This window comes from Melanerpes formicivorus, unplaced genomic scaffold, assembly GCF_026170545.1.
Source record: "Melanerpes formicivorus ecotype bairdi unplaced genomic scaffold, bMelFor1.0.p_v2 SCAF_3, whole genome shotgun sequence".
NCBI lineage: Eukaryota > Metazoa > Chordata > Aves > Piciformes > Picidae > Melanerpes > Melanerpes formicivorus.
In genome coordinates, this window is record NW_027142355.1 from 4324407 (window position 1) to 4349732 (window position 25326).

At 40.9% G+C, this 25326-nt stretch overlaps 1 protein-coding gene across 11 annotated transcripts in view; it reads right to left on the minus strand.

Moving 5' to 3' along the window:
* Positions 1–25326, minus strand: part of CADPS2 (calcium dependent secretion activator 2) — a 368843-nt gene that overhangs the window by 264477 nt on the left and 79040 nt on the right. For all 11 annotated transcript variants that reach the window (XM_068165287.1, XM_068165334.1, XM_068165325.1 and 8 more), the window contains exon 2: positions 19740–19853. In XM_068165287.1, coding sequence (XP_068021388.1) covers positions 19740–19853 — 114 coding nt within the window. The remainder of the gene's footprint in view (positions 1–19739; positions 19854–25326) is intronic.

Consider the following 25326-nt stretch of genomic DNA (forward strand, 5'->3'; position numbering starts at 1 on the left):
AACTAAAAAACTTTTAAACCAACTTTTATTTAAAGGAGAAGGTGGTTCTCTGAGCCTAGCACAGGATGTGTTGAAAGTTGTCACAGATCTAATAAACTGAGGGGAATTTCAAGTTTAAAAAGCTCTGTCAACCTAGATGTGAGCACCAGAACCTTAGAAGTTCTCCAAAATGTAGCCTGATATGCTGCTATAGTCCGGAACAAATGCAGTTCTGTAGGCTGTAATGTGATGAGTTCCTTGCTAAAGCTCCAATTAATTTCCTAAACACGTGATGAATTTCAAATTTAAGCAGCCTCTCTTGTAGTTGTTCATCATGAGTGCACTTTATTTCATCACTGGGCATCTCCCTGACCCATGATACAGCTGACAGGTAACAGCTGGATCACTTTGGGTCACACAGCTACATGTGAATTGCCTCAAATGCTCCAAGAACACTTTTATAGAAACCACCTTATAAAGTGTCATTGTGGCTTTTTCAGACCTCCATTTCAAAGCTCCTATATATTCTATGGCAAAAGGTTAGTTTAAGCTTACTCAGTTACTGAACAAACTAAAACACAAACCCAACCAAAATATAAAACCAAACAAACAAACACAAAACCAACCAAAATATAAAACCAACCAACCAAGAACACCCCCCCCACACACACACACAACAAGAAACACAACCACTAACCAATGAAAAAACACCCCACAATAACTCCCCCTCCTCCCCTCCAACACAACCCATAGTAATTTAGGTAATTTATACTTATTTCAAATCCCTAAAGCATAATGGGCTTCTCTCTCCAATTCACTTTAATCAGAGTAACAACTGTTTCAGGTTCACTGATGGTGCATATTTTAGCAATCCATTTTGAAGGTGAATAAATACATGCTTTAATGAGTCAACAAAGGCTGACTTAAAGCACAGAATGGTAAGATTTAGAAGGGACCTCTAGGTACCATCTAAACCAACTCCATGCTAAAATAAGTTTGTCTAGATCAGGTTGCACAAAAACACATCCCAGTGGGTTTTGAAAGTCTCCCGAGATGAAGACTCCACAACCTCCCTGGGCAGGGTGTTTCAGCATATGTCACTCTGAATAAAAAGAAGCTTTGCCTTATGTTTAGGTGGAACTTCCCATTTTCTAGTTTGTGCCCACTGCCCTTTGTCCTCTTACCAGGCATTGCTGAATAGAATACCTCCATTAGTTCAAATACTCTTAATGTGAATATTATTCTATTGCTACCTTGGTATCCAAACAGAAAAATGCTGGACACCGAAGTTCTGAGCATTTCCTCTAACAAAGCAAAGTCATTTGAACATGCAGCAGGTGGATGAGAACTTTCTGCTACCTGCTCTGAGCAGGGACAACATGGCAAAAAATTAACACTGCAATAGAGTAGAGTAGAGTAGAGTAGAGTAGAGTAGAGTAGAGTAGAGTAGAGTAGAATAGAATAGAATAGAATAGAATAGAATAGAATAGAATAGAATAGAATAGAATAGAATAGAATAGAATAGAATAGACCAGGTTGGAAGAGACCTTCAAGATCATCGTGTTCAGCCCATCAACCAATCCAACCCACCCAAACAGCTAACCCATGGCACCAAGCACCCCATCAAGTCTCCTCCTGAACACCTCCAATGATGGTGACTCCACCACCTCCCCAGGCAGCCCATTCCAATGGCCAATCACTCTCTCTGTATAGAACTTCTTCCTAACATCCAACCTGAACCTCCCCTGGTGCAGCCTGAGACTGTGTCCTCTTGTTCTGGTGCTGGGTGCCTGGGAGAAGAGACCATCATCCGCCTGTCTACAACCTCCCTTCAGGTACTTGTAGAGAGCAATAAGGTCAGCCCTGAGTCTCTTCCTCTCCAGGCTAAGCAACCCCAGCTCCCTCAGACTCTCCTCATAGGGCTTGTGTTCCAAACCCCTCACCAACTTTGTTGCCTTTCTCTGGACTCGTTCCAGCAAGTCAACATCCTTCCTAAACTGAGGGACCCAGAACTGGACACAGTACTCGAGTAGAATAGAATAGAATAAACCAGGTTGGAAGAGACCTTCAAGATCATCGCATCCAGCCCATCATCCAACACCACCTAATCAACTAAACCATGCAACCAAGCACCCCATCCAGTCTCCTCCTAAACACCTCCAGTGATGGTGACTCCACCACCTCCCTGGGAAGCCCATTCCAATGGCCAATCACTTTCTTAATGAAGAACTTCTTCCTTACATCCAGCCTAAACCTCCTCTGGTGCAGCTTGAGACTGTGTCCTCTTGTTCTGGTGCTGGTTGCCTGGGAGAAGACACCAACCGCCACCTGTCTACAACCTCCCTTCAGGTAGTTGTAGAGAGTCAGTTAGCATGACTAACAAGAGTTGTGCTTTTGGTGCTGAAGGTAACAAATTTAATTCCATTTGCAAGCTTTCATGAGGCCAGCTATAACATTATTTTGACAGCAAAAGTAATCTTTCCCCCCCACCCAATCCTCAGCTCCTTTGACACAGTGTGCTGTGCAGAAAGGAATATTAGTCTTTACTGAAAGCTGCTAAAAGTCACAGAATCAGACAGTATATCTGGTTGAAGATCATGCAGTCCAACCATAATATGCCCACATTGCTGTTTAACCATAACCTTTTCTGACAGTTTAACAAGCATCATCTAAGCATTCATTAGCACCCACTCTAACTTAACCTAACAGGCAAATTGCAACCATCTTCCGAAACTCAATTCACAAACTGTTTATAAGTAATGTTTTCTATATCATTAATGTCAGCACCTTAAGGCTTTTCATTAAAAAAAAGAAAAGGGGGGAGGTGGTGTTTCTGCTCTCTAAACCATCAGTAATAAGGAGGACTTCTCATTACTGCTTACACTGAACACAACTTTCAGATTACACAGGCTTTTGTTTTGCAGACTCCCATGCCGCCAATATTCACTGTCATTATTACTTTTTCAATGATCAGGTCTGGGTTCATACACACAGACAGGGTTCTTCTAAAAGAAATGTCTCACTCCTTGATGCCTGAATTTATTCCACTCCCTGCAGGACACGTTATCCACCTATGCATTTTCTGAGACCTTAAAGACCACTTACTCAAATTCTTAACTGCTGAATATGAACATCTCCTTGCAAGCAGTGTTGCCTTCTGATTCTGTTGAGGAAAATGCAGATATACTTTCCCTTTCAGTAGAAATTTGGCTTAAAAAAGAATTATTGTGAAGCCTACAGCCACTCTGGGTCTCCACATTTTAATAGTCAGGAGAAATTACTATGCATATTCAGATGAAGAGCCATAAAACAATGCAGAGCCCAAAGACACCCATGGTGATAAATCTACTTCTGAAGTGATATATGCATTTTATTCTTCTCAGAGTTAACAGCAGAACCAAAATCTGCAACTTCACTGAATCATCACAGTCACAAAGAGTTACAAATCTTCTTCTTAACTGCTTAGAAATTTCTCTGTGACTCCTCTTGATAGAGGCCTTATCTTTTCCCCACAGGCTCTCTTAAATTAGTTATGACAACTCTCACACAGAAGTTTTTGCTCTCTTGCTACCATTTTTTGATTACAGAAGTATGACCTCTACTTCACCAGCTTGTCAGGCCAACAGAATGCAACTAGATACAAGCTGAATACACACTGGGTCATGATGATCAGGCTAGCATGTTAGAAGGATAGCAGCCCGCTTGCAGTTTCCACACCCATCTGTGTGAGCCAAGGAGCCAAAGGCTATACATTTCTTCTGAATTTATCCTCAAAATGTAGGAGAGTTATCCTTGCTTAATGTTATCCGTCCTGGAGAGAGCACTACTTTTCTTGTAGACCCTGTGGCAGCATCTCACTTCTTCTTTCAGAAATATCTAAAAAGGACTTCAGCATCCATAGATATCTGGGCCAATGGCCATGACTACCATGACTCCTGTGTGTTTAAAGATTATCCCTGACAGTGATAAACTCTCTGTTCATCTAAGCATGGTGATTCATCTTGGACTTCTCCTATTCATCTTCTCCTAAAGGTCTGCAATTTTCGTGGTCTCTGTCCATCCTTTCAGTCTTAGTTTTGAAGTTCAGCACCGGTGTTGAACTACACTACACTCAGAGTAGTATAATCGTGGTATAAGGAGCTCTTCTACAGCTGGAAGAGTCTTTCAGGCTCAGGTGTGATTCCCAACAGTGGCACTGCATTTAGGACTTATCTGAGAGAAAAGAGATTTGCAGCTGATTTTGGTATTCAATCAGATGATGAGCTTTCCCATACCTTATCTGAGGCAGAATGATGATGGTGTTGTTTTAGCCATGCAACTCTGCACATTTGAAAATCCTTTAGACAAAAGCATCACAGCACCAAGTTACAGAGTAAGATCAACATGACTAATGAGGGAGCAGTATTGAACTATACCAGCAGCTGAGAGAATTAATACTGCATGTCACACCCAGAGTATGACAAGAATGTGTTTCTGTTTAGATACAAACACTTGTCTCAAGTTCATCCTTAATGTCAATATTATGTTAGTGGAAATGCAAGTATAAAAATAGGAAAGCACTCCACCCTTTCAACCTTTCTCTAATGTAAAGGGGAAATGCAGTTAAAATGATTCACATGCTCAAAAAATCCAAGTAGGGAGGAAGGACATTCTTTAGCCTTTCTTTCTCCATCAATTCATTGGCAGCAGAGACTGACTTTCTGAAGCAGTGCTCACTTCTAGCTGGATCAGAAAAGTGATAAATCTCTTTCATATGAAAGATGAAAGCTTTAGCTTACTTCCCAGTGAGCCTTATGGATGTGCTCAGTAGTCCAAGAGGAAAACAGCTCAAAGCATCACAGTGAGCTGCACTGCCATGGTGGAGTTGTGGATTCCCAGCACGCTTTGAGACTCACGCTTACTCTTATTCCCTTCTGAGTCCCCTGCCAGAAGGAAGGCACTGAAGACTCATCAACTCAAAGTGTGCAAAGAAATAGAGGAAGCTAAATGGAAAGCATCAGTTCTTTTTGTTCCTTTGTTTCATTTTCTCAGTTGTATTTGCTACATGTCTGAAGCACATCCAGAAGGCTAGACATTAGAATAAGGCAACAGGGATCATTTACAATTAATCACCAATTACTGCTGAAAGCCTCAGATCAGAACCTGTGTTTCCAAAGAACTTTCCTCTCCAGCCAGACAAATGACATCAGTTACTGGGGCTCCAAGGACCAGCCTACTTGGTGTTTTCACAATTGAACATCTGTATAGCTGTTAGGAGAGCAAGTCACTGTCCAGAAGAAAAAGGATTGTATTTTAAGACCTCTTCTCTAAGTCCATCATTCCCTCCCACCATAATCAGAGAAGGAATGGACAGAGAGCAGCTAAAACCAGCTCCACTACAGCAAGGACATGGAAATAAATTAATTCTCAATCTAAAACCACAGGGCTTCTAAAACCTCGACTCATATCCATCCTTCCTATCTCCCAAAATAAACTTCTGAGAAATGGGAAAATGAAACATCTTAACAACTGATGCAAATTTCATTTTCTAGATACAAAAGACTGCCTGCACAGAATATGAACTCAGTAATAACAAGCTCTCCCTGTTGGTCAAAGGAAAAATTAAAGAACTGGCTAAGTGCTTTATACTCTTAACAGTGGTGGAAAGGTAGACAAGTAGAGGATGTCCCTGAGCCCTGATGACTCAAATCAGGGAGAACATATGGAAATCATTGTGTGGGTCACTTCTGCCCCAGTGTTTTTCACGAGACATCTCCTTTGATCTGGTAATATCTGAGAAAGGATACTGATTTCCTTGGACTTTGATCTCACACAATATTGTTGCTTGGATGTTATGAGTTTGCAAAATTTGTATTTGTCCATTGTCTTTTGTTGTTGTTGTTGTTAATAAAAAAAAATATGTTGCAAAATATTTGGCTGTGGGTTGGGTTTTTTTTTTTTTGGGTTGGGTTTTTTTCCTCATCATTTTCCACTAAGTTTTACTGAGCTACCAAAACCTCAAAAACCAATTAAAAAGGTAACTTGCTTTCTGTTAGAAAAGGTTAGACTTTAAAATTACATAATTGCTTCTTAGCTAGTGGCAAAAATTAAGGATATTTTCTAATTTGCAGATTTATCTCAAATAAGAAACTACTGCCCTGGAGGAAGGTGCTGAGAGATTACACAAGAGTAATGTCAAAGGGATTTGATGTGGGCCTTTCAATACTACAGATCACACGCTATATGCCACAGCTTATTATGACAATGTAAGAAAACCAGTACAGAACCAGTTAGCTTTGCCTTGTATAATTTTGTTTCCATCCATTTTAATTGCTTAAAGAGGAAATACTCTTGAAAGCATTACAAACTGATCTGCATTCAGACATAACCAGTAAAATAGATGAGGGACAGTACTAGGAATACTGACTCCTGTAACTTGCCTACAGAATGAATAGATGAAGCTGCACACATTAGGGGATCACAGAGTGGTGGGAGTTGGAAGGGACTGATAGAGATCATCTAGTCCAACCTCCCTGCTGAGGCAGGGTCACAAACCCCCCTGCACCAGTACAAGTGTGGTGTTGATGGGCTGGAAAGCAGCTCCATGGAGAAGGACCTGGGAACACTGGTAGACACCCTGTGCACCACAAGCCAGCAATGTGTCCTTGTGTCCAAGAAGGCCAACAGTCTTCTGAGGTGCATGAAGAGTGTACCAAAAGCTCAAAAGATGCTCTCCTGCCCCTCTATTCTGCCCTGGTGAGATGAGACCTGGAGTGCTCTGTTCAGTTCTGGACTTCCCAGTTCAAGAGGAGAGACTCCAACAGAAGTTCACAAACAATAATATTAACAGCACCAGCTTTGGTCTCTTACAATTCACTTAATTTATAACCTAAGGTATTCATTCATGGAAGTACAATCCAACATTTTACATAGAGTACCCTTTTCCAGCACTTGTGGGAACGGAAAGCAGTAACATTAGACCTGTGTGTAGGCAATACTTACAGATTTCTACCACAGCGTTCTAGACTGTCTGGGCATAAACAGACCAAGGAGAGGAACCGAAAAATGACCAACCAACCAGGATGTAATTTCATATATAAATTGACAAAGGTACACTCATTTTATTGTTGATATTTAAAGGAAGATTATAAATTACTCACAAGTCAATAGACTCAAAACAGGGAGCTAAGTATGCAATCATGGCTATTTTTTGTGCTGATCGGGAAGAAACGTCTGAGAAAATGTTGGATTCCATTGCAAATAATATCTGATTAAAGTCTCTCTTACTCTTAGACCTGCAGTAGTATCTGCATACAATGAACAGAATAACACATTATTCGTGGAGCATATTTATCACAGCAAAACTGAAGAGATACAAATGCACACAAAGGATGCCTGCTGCTCTCAGCGGAAAACCTTTCCTAGCTTTAGGAAAGGTACACCACGAACATAAAACTTAAAGGTAGCACAAACATCACAGCCTCATCCCAAGGTGATTATTTATTTTCTCATGTTGGGCTATAATTCAGCATGATGAGATTCCAAACTGAGAGAAAATGCCAAATGTCATGCAATGCTTACAGGTCCCAAGCACCCAGCTGCAGCTTTCTAGCTGGGTCATGTTGGCCTAGTAGCATGCTACAGGTGAGTATCTTAACCTTTGTTTTGCCATTGCTGCTGAAAAGACCAAGAAATAGAAACAAGAGGTGCAGAAAAATCACATGTATGTCTAGGATCCTATGAATCCTCACACCTCGAGTACTGTGTCCAGTTCTGGGCCCCTCAGTTTAGGAAGGATGTTGACTTGCTGGAACGAGTCCAGAGAAGGGCAATGAAGTTAGTGAGGGGCTTGGAACACAAGCCCTATGAGGAGAGACTGAGGGAGCTGGGGCTGCTTAGCCTGGAGAGGAGGAGACTCAGGGGTGACCTTATTGCTCTCTACAACTACCTGAAGGGGGGTTGTAAACAGGCAGAGGTTGGTCTCTTCTCCCAGGCAGCCAGCACCAGAACAAGAGGACACAGTCTCAGGCTGCACCAGGGGAAGTTCAGGCTGGAGGTCAGGAGGAAGTTTTACACGGAGAGAGTGATTGCCCATTGGAATGGGCTGCCCGGGGAGGTGGTGGAGTCGCCGTCACTGGAGGTGTTCAGGAGGAGATTTGACAGGGTGCTTGGTTACATGGGTTAGTTGATTGGGTGGTGTTGGGTGATAGGTTGGACGTGATGATCTTGAAGGTCTCTTCCAACCTGGTTTATTCTATTCTATTCTAATTGCACAAATCAGAATCTATAAATACAGATGCAGAATTCTATCTTTTGACTGTTTCATTAAAAAAAAAAAAAAAAAAAAAGAAAAAAAAGCCAGCAGCCCTGTCTTTAAACATCTTGACATCACTGGCAATTCTGCAAGTGGGTATGCTATGTACGACTCGGCTCTTGAGTGCTGGAGTACACCTCCATGACGACGTGCTGGCAAGCAGACAGAAGCTAGCTCTGCACTAGGTAACTGAGGTCCTACAGACAGGGTAGCTCTGCATACAGCTACTCCGGACACCTGCTCAAAACACCTTCACACATACATCTAAGGTCCACAGTATTCCCTGTCCTGGTACAGTCTCTTGTGAATCCTTCTTTCTCTACGCCAGCCTAAAAACTCCTGCTTCTGCTGATCACTCATCTAGGGACTGTCACATAGCTGGGCAAGCAATCTTACAGGACTAAAAGATGAAGCAGTACAAGGTATCAGAGCCACACCAGGATTTGGGGCTGTGCCTGAAACCTTGTTTTAGAAATAAGTGAAGAGAAAGGTCCAAAGAGGACCATAATAAATGCCCTATATCAAATTGTTTACTGCAGATTAAGATTACATAATTTGCTCATAATTTTTGGTTTTATAAGGAGGTTTTATAAGGACCCATCTATATGAAGGGGAATACAATAAGAGAAGATGTTGCACCATTTATATTAAGAAAAGAGCAAGCTCAGCAATGAGCTTAAGTTAACAAGAAAAACTGAACTAGGAAATTAGGTGAAATGATTTGATGGCAAGGCCAAGCAGAAAGAAGAACAGTTTCCTTAATGAGGCACTTACTGTTCAATAGAGGTGCTCAAAGAAGGCATTTACAAACTGGAGCAGACTGGGTAATCCATTTCTTTTGGTATGCTCTGTTTACAATAATGTTGTTTCTTGTTGAGAATCTTGGGTGGATAGCACCTTTATGCTTGGGTTTAACTTTGAAGAAACCTCTTTCTTGCTCTATGACGAGTAAAACCTTTTCAAGGCAAAATGCACTAGCAAACGCCATCTCTACAGCACCATAAAGCTTTCTTCAGAAAAATAAAATCTTGAACAGAATCGTGTTTTCTAATGTGTTTTTTCAGCAATACCCAGTGGTGGGAAATATAAATAAACCAAAATCTGAAAACAATCATTAAGCAAATATTTATCTTGTCATTGTCTGTGTTCCACCGTCACAGTTCTCAAGATGTGAGAATTTTGTTGGCATCATTTGAAATTGGAAATAGCACAGAAATTAAATGGGGTTGAGAAATAGTGGTGAGAATTTAAAACCTCGCTTATCATCTCCTGGCTTCTGGATTTCAGTTATGCATTTACATTTGCTGACCTTTTTTATCCCTTACTACCATGAACTCTAGCCTGGCTTATTCAGAGATTATTAATTCACCATCAAGCACAAAGTACCACTTTTCCAAGACATTAAAGTTTAATGTTTTTGACAAGTCACACATCTCTAAAGATTTGTATGTCTAAAGACAGGCAAACCTTTCAATCACAAAGTAAAATGTTAACAGAGAGTTTCAATTAAAGTATGCAAACAGAAGTTACTTATCCCATCATCTAGACACCTAAGAGTAAACTAAATAATACCCAGAGTAAATACCAGTCCTACAAATTCAGTCTAATGGTACATGAAAATAGGAGATTTTCTCCTGTTATTTGTTTGCTCTGTTTTTGGTTTTTTTTTTTTTTTTTTTTTTTTTTTTTTTTTTTTGGTTTGGTTTGAAGATCAAGAATTCTGGGCCACTCAGTTTAGGAAAGATGATGAGTTGCTGGAACGTGTCCAGAGAAGGGCAACAAAGCTGGGGAGGGCTTTGGAGGACAAACCCTATGAGGAAAGACTGAGAGAGCTGGGGTTGCTTAGCCTGGAGAAAAGGAGGCTCAGTGGAGACCTTAGTGCTGTCTACAACTGCCTGAAGGGAGGTTGTAGCCAGGTGGGGGCTGGTGTCTTCTCCCAGGCAACCAGCACCAGAACAAGAGGACACAGTCTTAAGCTACACCAGGGGAGGTTTAGGCTGGATTTTAGGAAGAAGTTCTTCATAGAAAAAATGATTGGCCATTGGAATGGGCTGCCCAGGGAGGTGGTGGAGTCACCATCACTGGAGGTGTTTAGGAAGAGACTGGATGGGGTGCTTGGTGCTATGATTTAGTTGATTGGATAGTGTTGGATGATAGGTTGGACTCGATGATCTCAAAGGTCTCTTCCAACCTGGTCTGGTCTATTCTATTCTATTCTATTCTATTCTATTCTATTCTATTCCATTCCATTCCATTCCATTCCATTCCATTCCATTCCATTCCATTCTATTTCAAAGGCACCAATGAAAATTCATTGGTATTGACATAACTCTTTTAATTGAAATATTTTGCAATATTATTTCCACTTCCAAAGGGCCTTACAGTCAGCTCTGTACTCAGATCTGGAAAATGCAGCTGAAAGTATAACTTAAAATATGAAGAGCTGCCACCATTTCATCATCTAGTCAAAGGAAAAAAAAACAAAACCCTTCCAAATACAGAGTAACAAAAATAATTAGTGCCTCCTGTAAGAGACTTATTAGTATCAGCCTAGCTAAAAAAACACTGCTACCTTCAGAAGACAGCATTGAGAAAAATATGTATAGTCCATGGGGGTTCATCTCTTCTCCCTAGCAACAGATGATAGGACAAGAGGAAATGGCCTCAAGTTGCACCATGGAAGATTTAGATGGCATATTAGAAGAAACTTCTTCAGTGAAAAAGTTATGAAACACTGGAATAGGCTCCCCAGGGAGGTGGTTGAATCCCCACCCCTGAAGGTGTTTAAAAGACGCATAAATGTGGTATTTAGGAACATGGTTTTGCACCAAACTTGGTAGTTAAATAATGGTTGGACTTCATTATCTTAAAGGTCTCTTCTAACTTAAACAATTCTGTGATTGTGCCTCAGTACAATATCCTCTTAACTGTGCAAAAACACATCTCCCTGAGTTTTGGGTTCCTTTGAGATGAAGTAAAGCCACACTGGGATTAGGAGAAAAGCAATTACACAATACTGACCAAATTCACAGTTGTACAACAATTTGCACCATTTCTGGTTTTCTAATTGGTTTGTTCAGATTAACAGACATTCAAAATTTACCTAATAAACAAATACTGTCACATAATGTTTACTACAGTAGAGACATATCTCACTACTCAACACTAATGACTTCTGCAGTATAATGCAGATCTGCAAGGCATCCTTATTTTCCTGGAACAACAGTGGTCACAAAATGAACACACAAGATACCCTCACTGGGAATTTTTTTTCACCTAAATTCATTGAGTAATTTTTTTTCTGCTCTTCCTCTCAGCATACACCTCCTGCAAACCTAAGGACTGTTACAATTAATGCACTGAACTGCATCTGTCAACTACCTGCCTACAAGTTTGAAATACAGGTCTGTTACAATTACATCTGTAATGCTAACATGGAAACCATATAATATGCTCAGTGAAATGATCATCCACAAATATCCATGTCCCAAGAGACTGGATAGACAGTTTCAACAGCTAGCAATTACGTTCTGTGTAGATGATTTCTCTGGCACCATACGAGTGGAAGTGAAAACAAAATTTCCAATCTTCAAAAATGAAAAAAAAAAAAATCAGTTACATGTAGCTATTTGTAAAGCAAGAGGCTAGAGGATTTCAGCACTGACATGCTACCCATACAAAAGCATACAACACTATTCTCTCAAGAGAAAAATCTGCATCGCAAAGCCTGTAATTTGACTCCGTCAAGTCGCTCCTTAGCATTGAAGAAGTCTAGGTCATGTAAAGCATGTTTTCATTGTCATATTTCATCTCTCCCTCAATTCTTTGAGGAAAATAATTAGACTGTTAACACTGTGACAATCTCCATGACACACTAAACTGTGGCACTGGATCGAAAATGCTGAAGGCATCATGCAGAGCTCTAGGCTGGGGGCAGAGCGGATGGAGAGCAGCCAGGCAGAGAGGGACCTGGGGGTACTGGTCGATGGTAGGCTGAACATGAGTCAGCAGTGTGCCCAGGTGGCCAAGAAGGCCAATGGCATCCTGGCCTGCATCAGGAACAGTGTGGCCAGCAGGAGCAGGGAGGTCATTCTGCCCCTGTACACTGCACTGGTTAGGCCACACCTCGAGTACTGTGTCCAGTTCTGGGCCCCTCAGTTTAGGAAGGATGTTGACTTGCTGGAACGAGTCCAGAGAAGAGCAACAAAGTTGGTGAGGGGTTTGGAACACAAGCCCTACGAGGAAAGACTGAGGGAGCTGGGGTTGCTCAGCCTGGAGAAGAGGAGACTCAGAGGTGACCTTATCACTCTCTACAACTACCTGAAGGGTGGTTGTAGACAGGCGAATGATGGTCTCTTCTCCCAGGCAGCCAGTACCAGAACAAGAGGACACAGCCTCAGGCTGCACCAGGGGAGGTTCAGGTTGGATGTTAGGAAGAAGTTCTACACAGAGAGAGTGATTGCCCATTGGAATGGACTGCCCAAGGAGGTGGTGGAGTCACCGTCATTGGAGGTGTTCAGGAGGAGACTTGATGGGGTACTTGGTGCCATGGGTTAGCTGTTTGGGTGGGTTGGATTGGTTGATGGGTTTGACGCGTTGATGGGTTGGACGCGATGATCTTGAAGGTCTCTTCCAACCTGGTTTGGTTTATTCTAAATAAAGGTTTATTCTAAATGAAGCTTATTTGATGAAAACCTTTGTTATGCCTCCTTCTTGGAGGTGGCCTAAGAACACTTTAATGGAGCTTTTAAAAGAACTGGCCTAAACCAGATCTCTATCAGCCCCCATGCCCAACATTGTACTGACATCAAGTTAACCAATGTTTTAAAAGCAACGGGAAGGGAACTAACTGTGTAAGCTGGTAAGCGCAACGAAAAACATATTTCTTGTTGATACGCTCCTCACAAGGCAAAACAAATTACTCGAGTTAACATAAGAAAACATCCTGACAAAACAGGATCTCCAAATGAGACTGTACCAACAAAAATCCCAAGCTGGCCTAGTATTTAGGTTTTTGAAGAGGATCTGAACAGAGCAAAAAGACTACATTCTTCGATGCAAATGTATGCCAATTATCACTTGTGAGAAAAATGAAAGCAGAAACCAGTGAATGCATGTCCTGAAACTCAGTTACGTTACCCCAATGTGTTTAAATAAATGTTTAATCTACTGATACCATTATTTTGCCCCAATAGCATCAATACAGAACCTTCCAACATTTAATTACTATTTATTTTGTGTGTTCTATGCTTTGATTTTAATGAGTGCTTTTTAGTTCCTCTAGGTGTCATCTTCATCCCTTAAGTATTCATCAGTATCAAGTATGCCTTTTGTTGCTTTGAATAAAAACTGTGATCCTAAAATATCTGATATTAAAAACTGAGCTGTAAAAGCAACCAAAATACCACTTAGTCCATAAAGCTAGTTCCTTTCTGTAGCCTCATCAGCAAGATCCTTTTGCTCCTTGCTTTTCAGCAAACAAAAAAATCCCTTCATGCCAAATCTTATGTAATTATGGGCAAAAATAGCATAGTTGCTTCATTACTTCTTTTACAGAAATACCTCAGCTGTTTTCAGACTAACCCAACATCTGAATGGATTCATATTAAAGATCTCCAATAAATACATTTCATCCTTTTCTAAGGATAAGAGCAAGCATACAATCAATGTGTGTGCTTCCACTATAGGCCAAATAACTGCTCTATCTTATGAGGAGGAAAACATTTTCAGAATGCTTGTAAATGATCACATAGATTTGACCAAAGAAGTGGTTATGTTATCACAGGTACATTTGCACTGGCAGATGTTCATGAAATTATTTTACGTGTGCTTTTCACTCATTCTCAGTCTATGTAGGACTTTCAGACTTCTTCACAGCCCAATACCAACCACTAGGAATGTGTCCAAGACAAGTTGGCCACCTTTGACTCACACCATGATCTCGTCAACCAGCTGCCAAACCCCATGTGAGAAATCCTTTCTGCATGCCAGCCACAGCACACGGAAACAAAGTGTCCCCAGTCTCAACACCAGAGAGGACAGCAGACTACACAAGCAAAGACTGATCAAAGCAGCTCAGTCAGGTTTAGGAGAGGTGTGCCTACAAAACACCACTGCATTTCTAACTGGCACCATGCCACTGGGACTTGTGCCCTGCTCCTCCCTCATCCACATGATCCACAAGGGCTTGCACTGACAGTTCAGGATTTGGTACCAAATGAGTAAGGTATTTCTAGGACACTTGCTCTATGTACTGCAGAAGCTGAAAGGTGCCACCTACACCCACTGTAGAAAGGGAGAGGAAAAGGTTTCTCTTAACATTTAGAAAGAGATTTGGTAGAGATTGGGCTAGGAGCAAGGAAGACATTTTTCTGATAAGGACGGTGAGTCGCTGGAAGAGGTTGGATTCATTCAAATGAAGGCTGGACAGGGCTTTGAGCAGAAAGTGAAAGATGACCTTGGCTGTGGTAGGTTGGACTAGATGAGCTTTAAGGTCCTTTCCAACTGAAACTAGTCTATAATTCTATGACATGGAAACACTGCTTTATCTTTTTTTTAAATTCCCTCTCTTCCCCAGACTCTCGCCCCAGTCAGGCAGCACTCATCCATTAGCTAGGTTTGTACACAAATCTCTTGCCTCAAAGTTTTTGTTATTGGCCACATCTCAGCTCTTTCCTTTTGCCTGACTGCAGCAGACAACAATTTAATTTGCTAAGGACTACAACACCTGAATTTAGATAGAAGTCAAGTTAAATATCATCTCTGTATCACAGGCAAAGTGGTGTAGTCGAACTAAGGCTAATTTTAAATCCTGAAAACCCCTCATAGTGCTAACTGCTAGAGATCCTGCATTTAACATTCAAATTTCAGCAGTATGCAGCAATTATGACTTAGAACCACGTATTTAAAATGAACCAGAAAAAAAAAACCCACCAGTGCAATATCTCTCTTGTAGCTTCACAATGCTTGAAGCAGAGAGCTAAACACCTAAGAACCTTCAATCACTGCAACACTGAGGAAGTTTTCACAGTATAAAAACATTCATTACAGTTCTTTGCATGCATTTTACTCCTATCTAAGTCTGCATAAATTGAAGAGTAAGGAATTAGTACTGTGAGTTTAGTCCATATATATTAATGGTGGTGAATGAACCTCTTGGGGCTCTTCACAAGAGGATTTTCCAACCTAGACGAAAGAGCATGCAGGAACTGAAGGGTGAAAGCCTCTCTGCTGTTTTACTGATAAGTTGTTTTTTTTTTTTAATGGGTTGAAATATGCAAAGAAAGTTTTTATTTCACAAGTCACTTTCTCCCTTAATTTTACAATTAGCAGCGTGTCCAATATAATTACTTATAATAAATTGCCATATGATTGAATTGTTCTTTTTATCCAAAAAGCATCCCCAATATCTGATAGTCTACCAATTAGAATGTGGCTCAATGTCTGTAATGGAATTTTCCACCAAAAAAGTGTCCTCTGTTAATTCTGAGAGAATGATTACAGAAAGAGAATTGTAAACACTTTCATAACTTCTCTAAAACTGAAATGGAAGAGGAAATAACTCCTTAAGACAATCTTAATTATAGGTGCACAGGAATGAATCATGCTAAGCTTCAGTGTGATTTTCAGGAAGTGTGATGGGATGCTAGGGGGAGATTGTACAGAAAATGAAAATAAACATTTCTGGAAAACTGAAGAGTTTATGCAACTCTTCCTATGATTTCTTTTTTCCTATCAGATTTTTAAGATAAATAAAAAGCAGTGCTAGAATATTGATAGAAAATCTTAAAAAAACACACTGGAAAAAAATATCATGTTGGAGAATAAAGCAACAAAATTGACCAGTGCAAACCTTCCCAAACAGTTCTGACACAGGAACATGACTCTCTTACAACACAGTGAAGTTGATGCTGAAATTCCTATTTATTTGCAACAAATATTTCTACAAAGTAAATCAAAGGGCTGGGGTATAATAAGTTCCTGAATCCTGGGAACTTACTCTTAGATTATTAAGAGAAGAAATGCAAAGTAAACCTAGGAATTATACTCAGATTTAGTGACTCAAAACACCTGCAACTAGTGATATAGGATTCACTTTACATGTCCAAAACAAGTCTTCTCTTTCACATTCAAAGTTCAAAGAGTTGGGTGCAGAAAATCAGCTACAGTAATGAGAATAACCTTGGCTTTGCCAGCAATGTAATAAGTCTCAAACCATGACTACTGTATAGGATTACAGATTAATTAATCATTTCAGAGTAAAATAATTACTGTGCAGCCCATGCGTTTGCTTCAGAATCACAGAATTATTAAGTTTGGAAAAGACTTCCAAGATCAGTCCTTAACCCAACACCACCATGCCATATCTACACATTATTTTTATCCCTCCAGGGGTGGTGACTCAACCACTGCCTTGGACAGCCTGTTTGTCTTGGGCCTTGTTCCAATGGCTCTCTGCAGGAGAGGACAGGGCTAAATGACACTTGGGAAGGGAAGCCACCAAATGGAAATCTCAAAAACCCCTTCACCAACATTTGCATCTGGTCAAAGTGGAAGATAAAGGTCCTAGTTTGCAGAGCTGAGCCTCCAAACCCTCAACACCACTGGCAGGCATCTTCTCAAACTCTCCTGTCACCAAGAGATCCCTCTCCAGCACTCCACAAACACCCTGTCAAGACCTCTGCCAGATCTATCTACCCTCAGACAAGGCAGGGATGTGGCAGCCAGCCAGGAGAGAATGATGTGCCCATGGCTCCTTTGGGGTACACTTTGGGTTTCCTTCCATGTCAGATAAAAACTGAACTGTACCTCAGCAAGTGAATTATAAAGAAATTGACACTAAAGCTTATGAGATGCTGTATGACAAGCAACAAGCAGGATGAGCACAATTTAAATTATTAACAAACACAATCAAACAGCAGATGTGATGGACCACATGTGGAAGAAAGAGATGAAAGAGCATCAGAGCATGGCATCCACAGAACACAGAAAGAAGAGCGATTAATATTTTCGACAAATGGGTAATGAAGCAAATAGAAAAAAGCACAAGAGACACATAGAAATGATGATATGAGAATAGGTGATAAGATGCATGAAATTTGATTAAAATGCATTAAAGAGGAGCAGTAGCTTGTAGTAGGTCTCCAGATGGATCCCACCACTGCAATGTTCATTAAATCTAACATTGCACAGTGGTGACTATCTACTGCAACCCTGGAGAGAAATTAAAAATAAGTGGCAAATGGTGACTCCAGCTGCACAAATGGACAAGATTGTACAAGTCTGACAGAAAATATGTGGAAAGAGTGAAAAATGGAACTGGAGGGCGAGGATAAACAACAACAACAAAATAATACTAAAACACCAAATTAATGCTGGTAGATGGATTCACATTGTATTACACAGAAAGAGTGATTGTCCATTGCAATGTGCTGCCCGGGGAGGTGGTGGAGTCACCATCATTGGAGGTGGTTAGGAGGAGACATGATGAGGTGCTTGGTTGCATAGTTTAGTTCATTAGGTGGGTTGGAGAATGGGTTGGACACGATGATCTTGAAGGTCTCTTCCAACCTGGTCTAGTCCTACTCTATTCTATTCTATTCTATTCTATTCTATTCTATTCTATTCTATTCTATTCTATTCTATTCTATTCTATTCTATTCTATTCTATTCTTTCTAACACAAGATGAAGATCCCAATAGCCCATGGTGTCACTACAGCCTTGACAATGATGTTTGGATCTTTGGAATCCTCTGAAACTGGACAGCTAGAACATTTGTACACTTAATACAAATTGGTGAATGGCTGAAAATGGCTGGAGAGTTTGAGAATTGAGAATTGAGAATTTTATAGGGCTAGCTTGGGTTATGCATAGCCTTGCACTGCAACAGCAGATAAGCTGAAAAACATAGTTCTCCATGTGTCCAAAAGTCATATTAACAAGAGACACAAAGGAAATCTTAGCTGGACAGTTACTGTTTAGGCATTACTTTTAAAACAACTTTTATTCACTATCACATACTTTCCAAGGGGCAGGCTACTTTCTGTGACACGTCAAACTTCCTACACACTTTGCTTAAAGAAAGACCCATAAACATTATGTCCTTTTCAATTCTATCCCACATTTAGCATCTTGAGAAATTCCACTCCTCTGAAACCTACTGCTGGGCAGCTAACTAGCTCAGCCTTGCTCTGCACCATGTTCCAAACTGTCCTTCCTGCCAGTCTCAGGTTAGTCATCAGTTATTGAGAAAAACAGATTACTTTCTAAAAACTTCTGTACTGTTTTTGCATCCTTGTAAATTCATATTCTTGCTTCATCTGCAGACCCACTCCTTTCACAACTGTTTTTATGAGATCTCTTTAGTTCCAGCTACCACAGTACTGATTAGACTGTGGCATGGGGAAACTCACACTGAGTTATCACATTTCTGTACAAGAGGGAAACCATCTGTCCACTCACATTCTTGCTTTGTGCAGCATAATTTCATGAGGATAAAATGAAGCTATGACGTAAGTCACAGCCTTTTCTTCATGAAGAAATGTCATTCACTAGCAAAGAGCATATGATGGAGAAAAATAATATATTATAATAATAAAATAAATGTATATAAATAAAAATAGTATATTAAAAGCTACAAATTTTGGGGAAAAATGAAAGACAAGATAAAAAGACACGGTAGAGTGAATTATGGAGGAAGATGCTTCAAAAGAAATACAATTTTAACATACAGCCCTTGTGATTCAGAGCAAATCTGAAGTTAAGTGATATAAAATAAATTTGCAGTACCACTTGCTAAGAGCAAGAAAGAAATTCTTTTGCTGCTGCTGCTAATATTACATATGCAGCCCTGTTGCATATGCTGCTGATGTTACAAAACCGACAGTGAGCCACCCTCTTAGTTTGAAATTAGACCTGTCCCTTAGGCAATTAAAAACACATTTAAAGGGCTGCACTGGTCATCCACAGCCACTGAACATGCTTGGGAGGACACAGCAGAACTTGGCCCAGCTGCACAGAAAGCTTTTCTTCTTTAGGAAGAGAACAGGTGGTTCCTCTCCTAACCACTCTGCATGGTACGTAAAAATCATGAAGACATATTTCTCAAGATGCTAACTCAGAACTGAAGCACTGATTAAAAGAGGTAACAAACATATGGAGATAAAGATAGTGGTGCCTCGTTGTATCAAATGCTGCCAGAAAGATTTTTAGCACCAGGGTTTCTTCAGTTTGCCTTTCCTTCCCCCCCTTCAAAAAAGGTTGGAAGTTTCCAGTTTGGTTTATCTCTGCTGCCCAGGCAGTGGATTTCAAACTTTAAAACAGCAAAGCTGGAGTAGGAGAAAGCTGTTTCTAGAAGGTTTGGAAGTTCACAGCCTTTGAAACTCAAAATTACTTCCCTTGTATCTGCTTTAAAAGAGATCCTATGAACTTTTTCAAACAATACATAAATCAAAGCACAGAACTTACCTCATAGTAACTTCGCACAGCATTGCAAAATGCTTCATCTGCTACAATTTGTGTTTCCCCATTCAAAAAGGCCAGGAACCGTTCCTTCAGTATCTGTAGTTGCTGCTTATTGAGCTATGCAACATAAAAAGGAGAGGGGAGAGAATAATAAACATAGTTAGTCTAGGAGGAAACATATGGAGCACTACACACACTAGGAAACTGTGCATAGGGAAGAAAAGGCAGAGGCTCCCATGACATGTGGCTCCTTACTGAGTGGCAAGCCAGGATGCTGCAGCAAGTCACTCGTGCATTCAGCATGCAACTAAACCTCTTTCCCTTGTGCCTGCATGGACACTTCACAGCATTATTTTATATCACAGTATCACAGTATCACTTAGGTTGGAAAGGACCTCGAGGATCATCGAGTCCAACCTGACACCACAGACCCCATGACTAGACCATGGCACCAAGTGCCATGTCCAATCTCCCCTTGAACGCCTCCAGGGTCGATGACTCAACCACCTCCCTGGGCAACCTGTTCCAATGCCGAACGACTCGCTCGGTGAAGAACTTCCTCCTCACCTCGAGTCTGAACCTGCCCTGGCGCAGCTTGAGACTGTGTCCCCTTGTTCTGGTGCTGGTTGCCTGGGAGAAGAGGCCAACTCCCTCCTGGCTACAACTACCCTTCAGGTAGTTGTAGAGGGCACTAAGGTCACCCCTGAGCCTCCTCTCCTCCAGGCCAAACAATCCCAGCTCCCTCAGCCTCTCCTCATAGGGCTTGTGTTCAAGGCCTCTCACCAGCCCCGCTGCCCCTCTCTGGACACGCTCAAGTGTCTCATATGCTGAATAAAATGGTTGACTATCCCCGGCATCAGCATCAGTAATAATCAGCTCCAGTCTTCAAATATTTCAAAGATTTTGCACCCTTCAAATAAATAAAAAATAACTGAGATGCCTCACTTTTTTTTTTTTTTTTTAAGTGATCTAGGCACTACCTTTGGCATGTTTCAGCAAACACACCGTGAACAAAATGGACTAAACATGCCTCTTGCCACCCATGTTATACCACTATGAATGACATGAAACAGCTAATTTCAGGGCACAGCAATCACAAGGCTCCAGAACTGATGACTTGATGGATTTCAGGTCAAAGCTGAGTGCAATTCTTTAAAACAGACTCCTAGCAGAGTCTGCACCAAACCTCGCAATCCACCCATTTTCACCAAACTTTAATGTTATGGGAAAAACAACCCGAATCTGAAAGCTCTCCAGACCCAGGCCTTTTGCCAAGATTACTATCAGCTCTTAAAATATTTAGTAAGGTATTTCTCCTTATTAAATCTATGAGAAGTTAGAATGTCACATCAAAGGAGACTCTCACTAACCTACTAATATAACAAAGCAACATTTAAAGTAGTTCATTCACATTCACCAATCTTAAATACTAATGCAGAGATTTTAATCCCACTGAGTACTCCTGAACTTTAGCATCAAAATAATTCAAACACAACTGATTGAAAAGGGTTTTTTTGGTATTTCCTATATTTTGTTGAGTTACAAATAACTGTGCAGTCAGAAACTAAAAATTTTTTTCCAGAGGACAGAAAGTCGTATTTGTAAAGGCTAACCTGCAACAAATAACACTGCCTAAATCACATGATTTCTTGTTTACAGAAAAACTTCTGGGGATGCACAGTAAATATGGCAGCCTTAGGCATTTAAGTCTCTAGTGCAGACACTTTGATGCCATTTAGGCTGTAACACTGTTCAGAGATTAGCAAAATTACTGCTATCCTCATAATGTGCCTGCCTTGTACAATCTCTGTTTCCTTCACACCAAGGGAGGATTTTTATCCTACATAAAGTTTGCTAAGTTTGTCAAGTAATGTACTTTTAATGAACACAAACCTGAAAGCTTAGTATGGTGCCATCTAAATACCTATTACCAGAAATCCTCTGAAAATCACGAAATGTAGGCAGTAGCAATGTAAATCCAAAGAACTGTGCCTTTAAAAAGAACCTCAGCTAGTCAAAACCACACAACAATTCTATTCCTCTTCTTAACAAAATGATTAGCAATACAAAACAAGCCCCAAGAAACCCCTATCGAAGAAAAAGCCTCCCATTGAGGCAAACACACTTAACAGAGGTTGCGGTGACTTGGAAAAGCTTCTTGCATGAGCTTCTGAGAGCAATAGCCCAATGTTGACACATGGCCAGCCTCTATTGCTGCTACTCAAAAATAAATGGGAAAGAAGTATTTGTATTATGCCTGCACATGCACCAAAAATGTCATCTATTCACCTGTCAGACATCCATTCCTCACATAGAGTCTGCACGCACAAGGGTTAGCTGTCTCTAACATAAATTAAACTTTATTCACAGAGATTCACAGATATGTCTTTCCCTTTATTCAGTCCCATGTTTTTCTCCCATCTTCTAAAGATATTGAACAAGCTGACACACCAGAAAATGCAAATCATTAAGTACAGTCTGAGGTTTTTTTCAGCACACACTTGTTCTCACAGGAGTCTTAAGAAAGAGTCAAGTGCTTCCACAGATGGTGCACCACTGCTGAGCAAGCAGCTCCTTCATCCCATGGAATATTCACAGCTCCGCCACAAGAACATGTGGGCTTCCTGCCAAGGCAATTATGGAAATGTGTTTTCATGCTTGCAAACTTCATTCTTTAGGTGATTTGCTTGTCTATTCATATCAGACAAAAATATTATGAATAAGGCAATGAAATATAAATATATCTTTGACTTTCACATTTCTAACCATCACAGCTGAGCAAACTGAAATGCCTTTAAAATATTTATATATGGTTTTCATATTCACTACTTCTGGTAGTAATTCTAAGGGCTGAGTGGCATTTTAGGATTACTGTACTATTTTTGTGCAAAATCTGGGTATGTAGGGGAATGAAGTTCTCCTGCACAACTCAATAATAATAATAATAATAATAATAATAATAATAATAATAATAATAATAATAATAATTCCAATAGGAAATACAAAAGCTACACTTTGCAGTAAGGATGATCCAAAGTCTATTTTACAGGTCCCAAGTACCATCATACAGAGATGCAGTTGTGTTAGCTGTCGAGATACAGAATGATATGTAGCAGTGTGCTGTAGCAGACAGTTCCACTGGGTTATTTGTGAGAACATTGGATGTATAGTGAACTCTCACTCTTTCAGTACTTCTTTTTTTCTGTTAAGTATTGGTCATTTTTAATGAATTGCTTAACACTCTTCAATTTGCAGCTAAGTGCTGTTAAAAAAAAATGTAACAGTAGAAATAGTAGCTTAGAAACTCAGAGGAAAAAAGGGAAGTCTAATTGCCTTAGAATGCCCTAATAGTAAATTAAGAGAAACAGGTGTCTGTACAGCACATTAACTGCTGGTCACGGCCAAAGAGCTCAGCCTATCCAAGTCTGGGCTACCTTTGAAGTTCTCCGTCTTGGTTAATAAGGAATAAGAGATGAGGACATTATGCAAGGCCAGAATCCCAAGTGAAATGTTTAAACTGAAGGGCAATAAGTCTAGCCAGATTCTTTCTAGTCAGAGTTCACACAAAGGAGCTCAAAATCCTTCTGCAGTAGGATTACCTCTTCACTGCACATGCCCTTTCCTCAGTATAAGACCCTCAAGGTCAGATGTTTGCTTTCAGTCCCTTTTTCTCAAGGTCTCTGTGTTTACATTTTAATTCTAAAAGAACCATGAATAGCAAAATGAAAATCAAATTTCACATTACTATTGTAATGGGTTGGGGCAAACCCCCTCCCCACCACAGGCAGAAATAACGACTCAAACAAACGGATTGCAAAAGTGATGGAAAGTTTAAATAGAAAACAGTGAGTGTGTACAGGAAACCAGATGCACAGTGACAAAAGAAATCCCAAAACAGACCCAGAAAGATCCCATCCCCACCTGAGGGTGCACCCAAGACCCCCAGGGCTCCTCCTTCCCCTCCCCCCCCCCACTGCTAGGCTAGTCTCAGCTGGCTCATGGCCGGGAGACATCTCCCCCAGTTACTGGGTGGCGGAGAGGAAGGAAAGAGGAAGTGCCAGACCCCGCCATGGATTTTATAGTGGTGCAGGGAATCATGGTAGGAAATACCTGATTTCCTGTGTCCGCCCACTGGGCTGGACTTCTGGACACAGGAAACACCCCCGTAGCAGAGGGCACCCAGCCCAAACTACTACAACTATATATACCCCTAAATGTAAAAACTAAACTCTGATTATCTCCAAAGTATATAGCAAAGCCTCTCTGATTCTGCTGCTTTCCATCAACGTGGTTCAGTTTTCTATTGCTTAGCTGGATTTTGCATTCTCAGTGGTATGAAATCTGTTGTCATCACTTTGTGTGATACTTCATAAATAACTACAGCTGCTTCATGGGAGAACATGTAACTAAATTTCAGTGACTTGGAATATATCAGGTTTTATTGTGGTTTGCAGAGTGACTGAAGATAAGTAATGATAATTTTAAATAAATATTAAACATGAGTCAGAAACATCTGCTTGCAGCCAAGCAGGTCAACTGCAACCTGGGCTGCATCAAAAGGTGTACGACCAGCAAGTCAAGGAAAGTGATTCGCCCCTTCTACTCTGCTCCTGAGACTGCACCTGGAATACTGTATACATCTCTGGAGTCCTCAGCACAGGAAAGAATCACAGAATCATAGAATTGTTAGGGTTGGAAGAAACCTCAAGGATCATCCAGTTCCTACCCCTCTGCAGTGGGCAGGGACATCTCACACTAGACTGTGTTTCTCACAGCCACATCCAGCCTGGCCTTTAAAACCTCCAGGAATGAGGCTTCCACCACCTCCCTGGGCAACGTTCCAGTGTCTCATCACCCTCATGCTGAAGAACTTCTTCCTAACACCCAATCTGAATCTACCCATTTCTAGTTTTGTTCCATTCCCCCTAGGCCTATCATTCCCTGACACCCTAAAAAGTCCCTCCCCAGCTTTCTTGTAGCCCCATTCAGATGCTGGAAGGCCACAATAAGGTCTCCTTGGAGCCCTCTCTTCTCTAGACCAAACAGCCCCAACTCTCTCAGCCTGTCCTCATAGAAGAGGTGCTCCAACCCTCTAATCATCCTCATGGCCCTTCTCTAGAATTACAGCATCTTAAGAGGTTGGAAGGGACCTCAAAAGATCATCTAGTCCAATGCCCCTGCCACAGCAGGATCGCCTAGAGTAGGTCACACAGGAACATGTCCAGGCAGGTTTGGAATGTCTCCAGAGAGAATCCACAACCTCTCTGGACAGCCTTTTGCAGTGTTCTGTCACCACCACAGTGAAAAAAAGTTCTTCCTGACATTCATGTGGAACCCCCCTATGCTGGGTCCAGAGGAGGATCACAAAAATTATCAGAGATGGAGCACTTCTCCCGTGGAGAGAAGCTGAGTTGGTGTTGTTCAGCCGGGATAAGAGAAGGCTCTAGGGGGACCTTATTGTGGCCTTTCAGGTGGCCTATAAGAAAGGAGACAATGGTTTTAGCAGGGCCAATTTTAACAGGACAAGGTTTAAGGGTAGATTTAGACTAGATACAAGGAATAAGTTTTTTACAGTAAGGGTGATGAAACA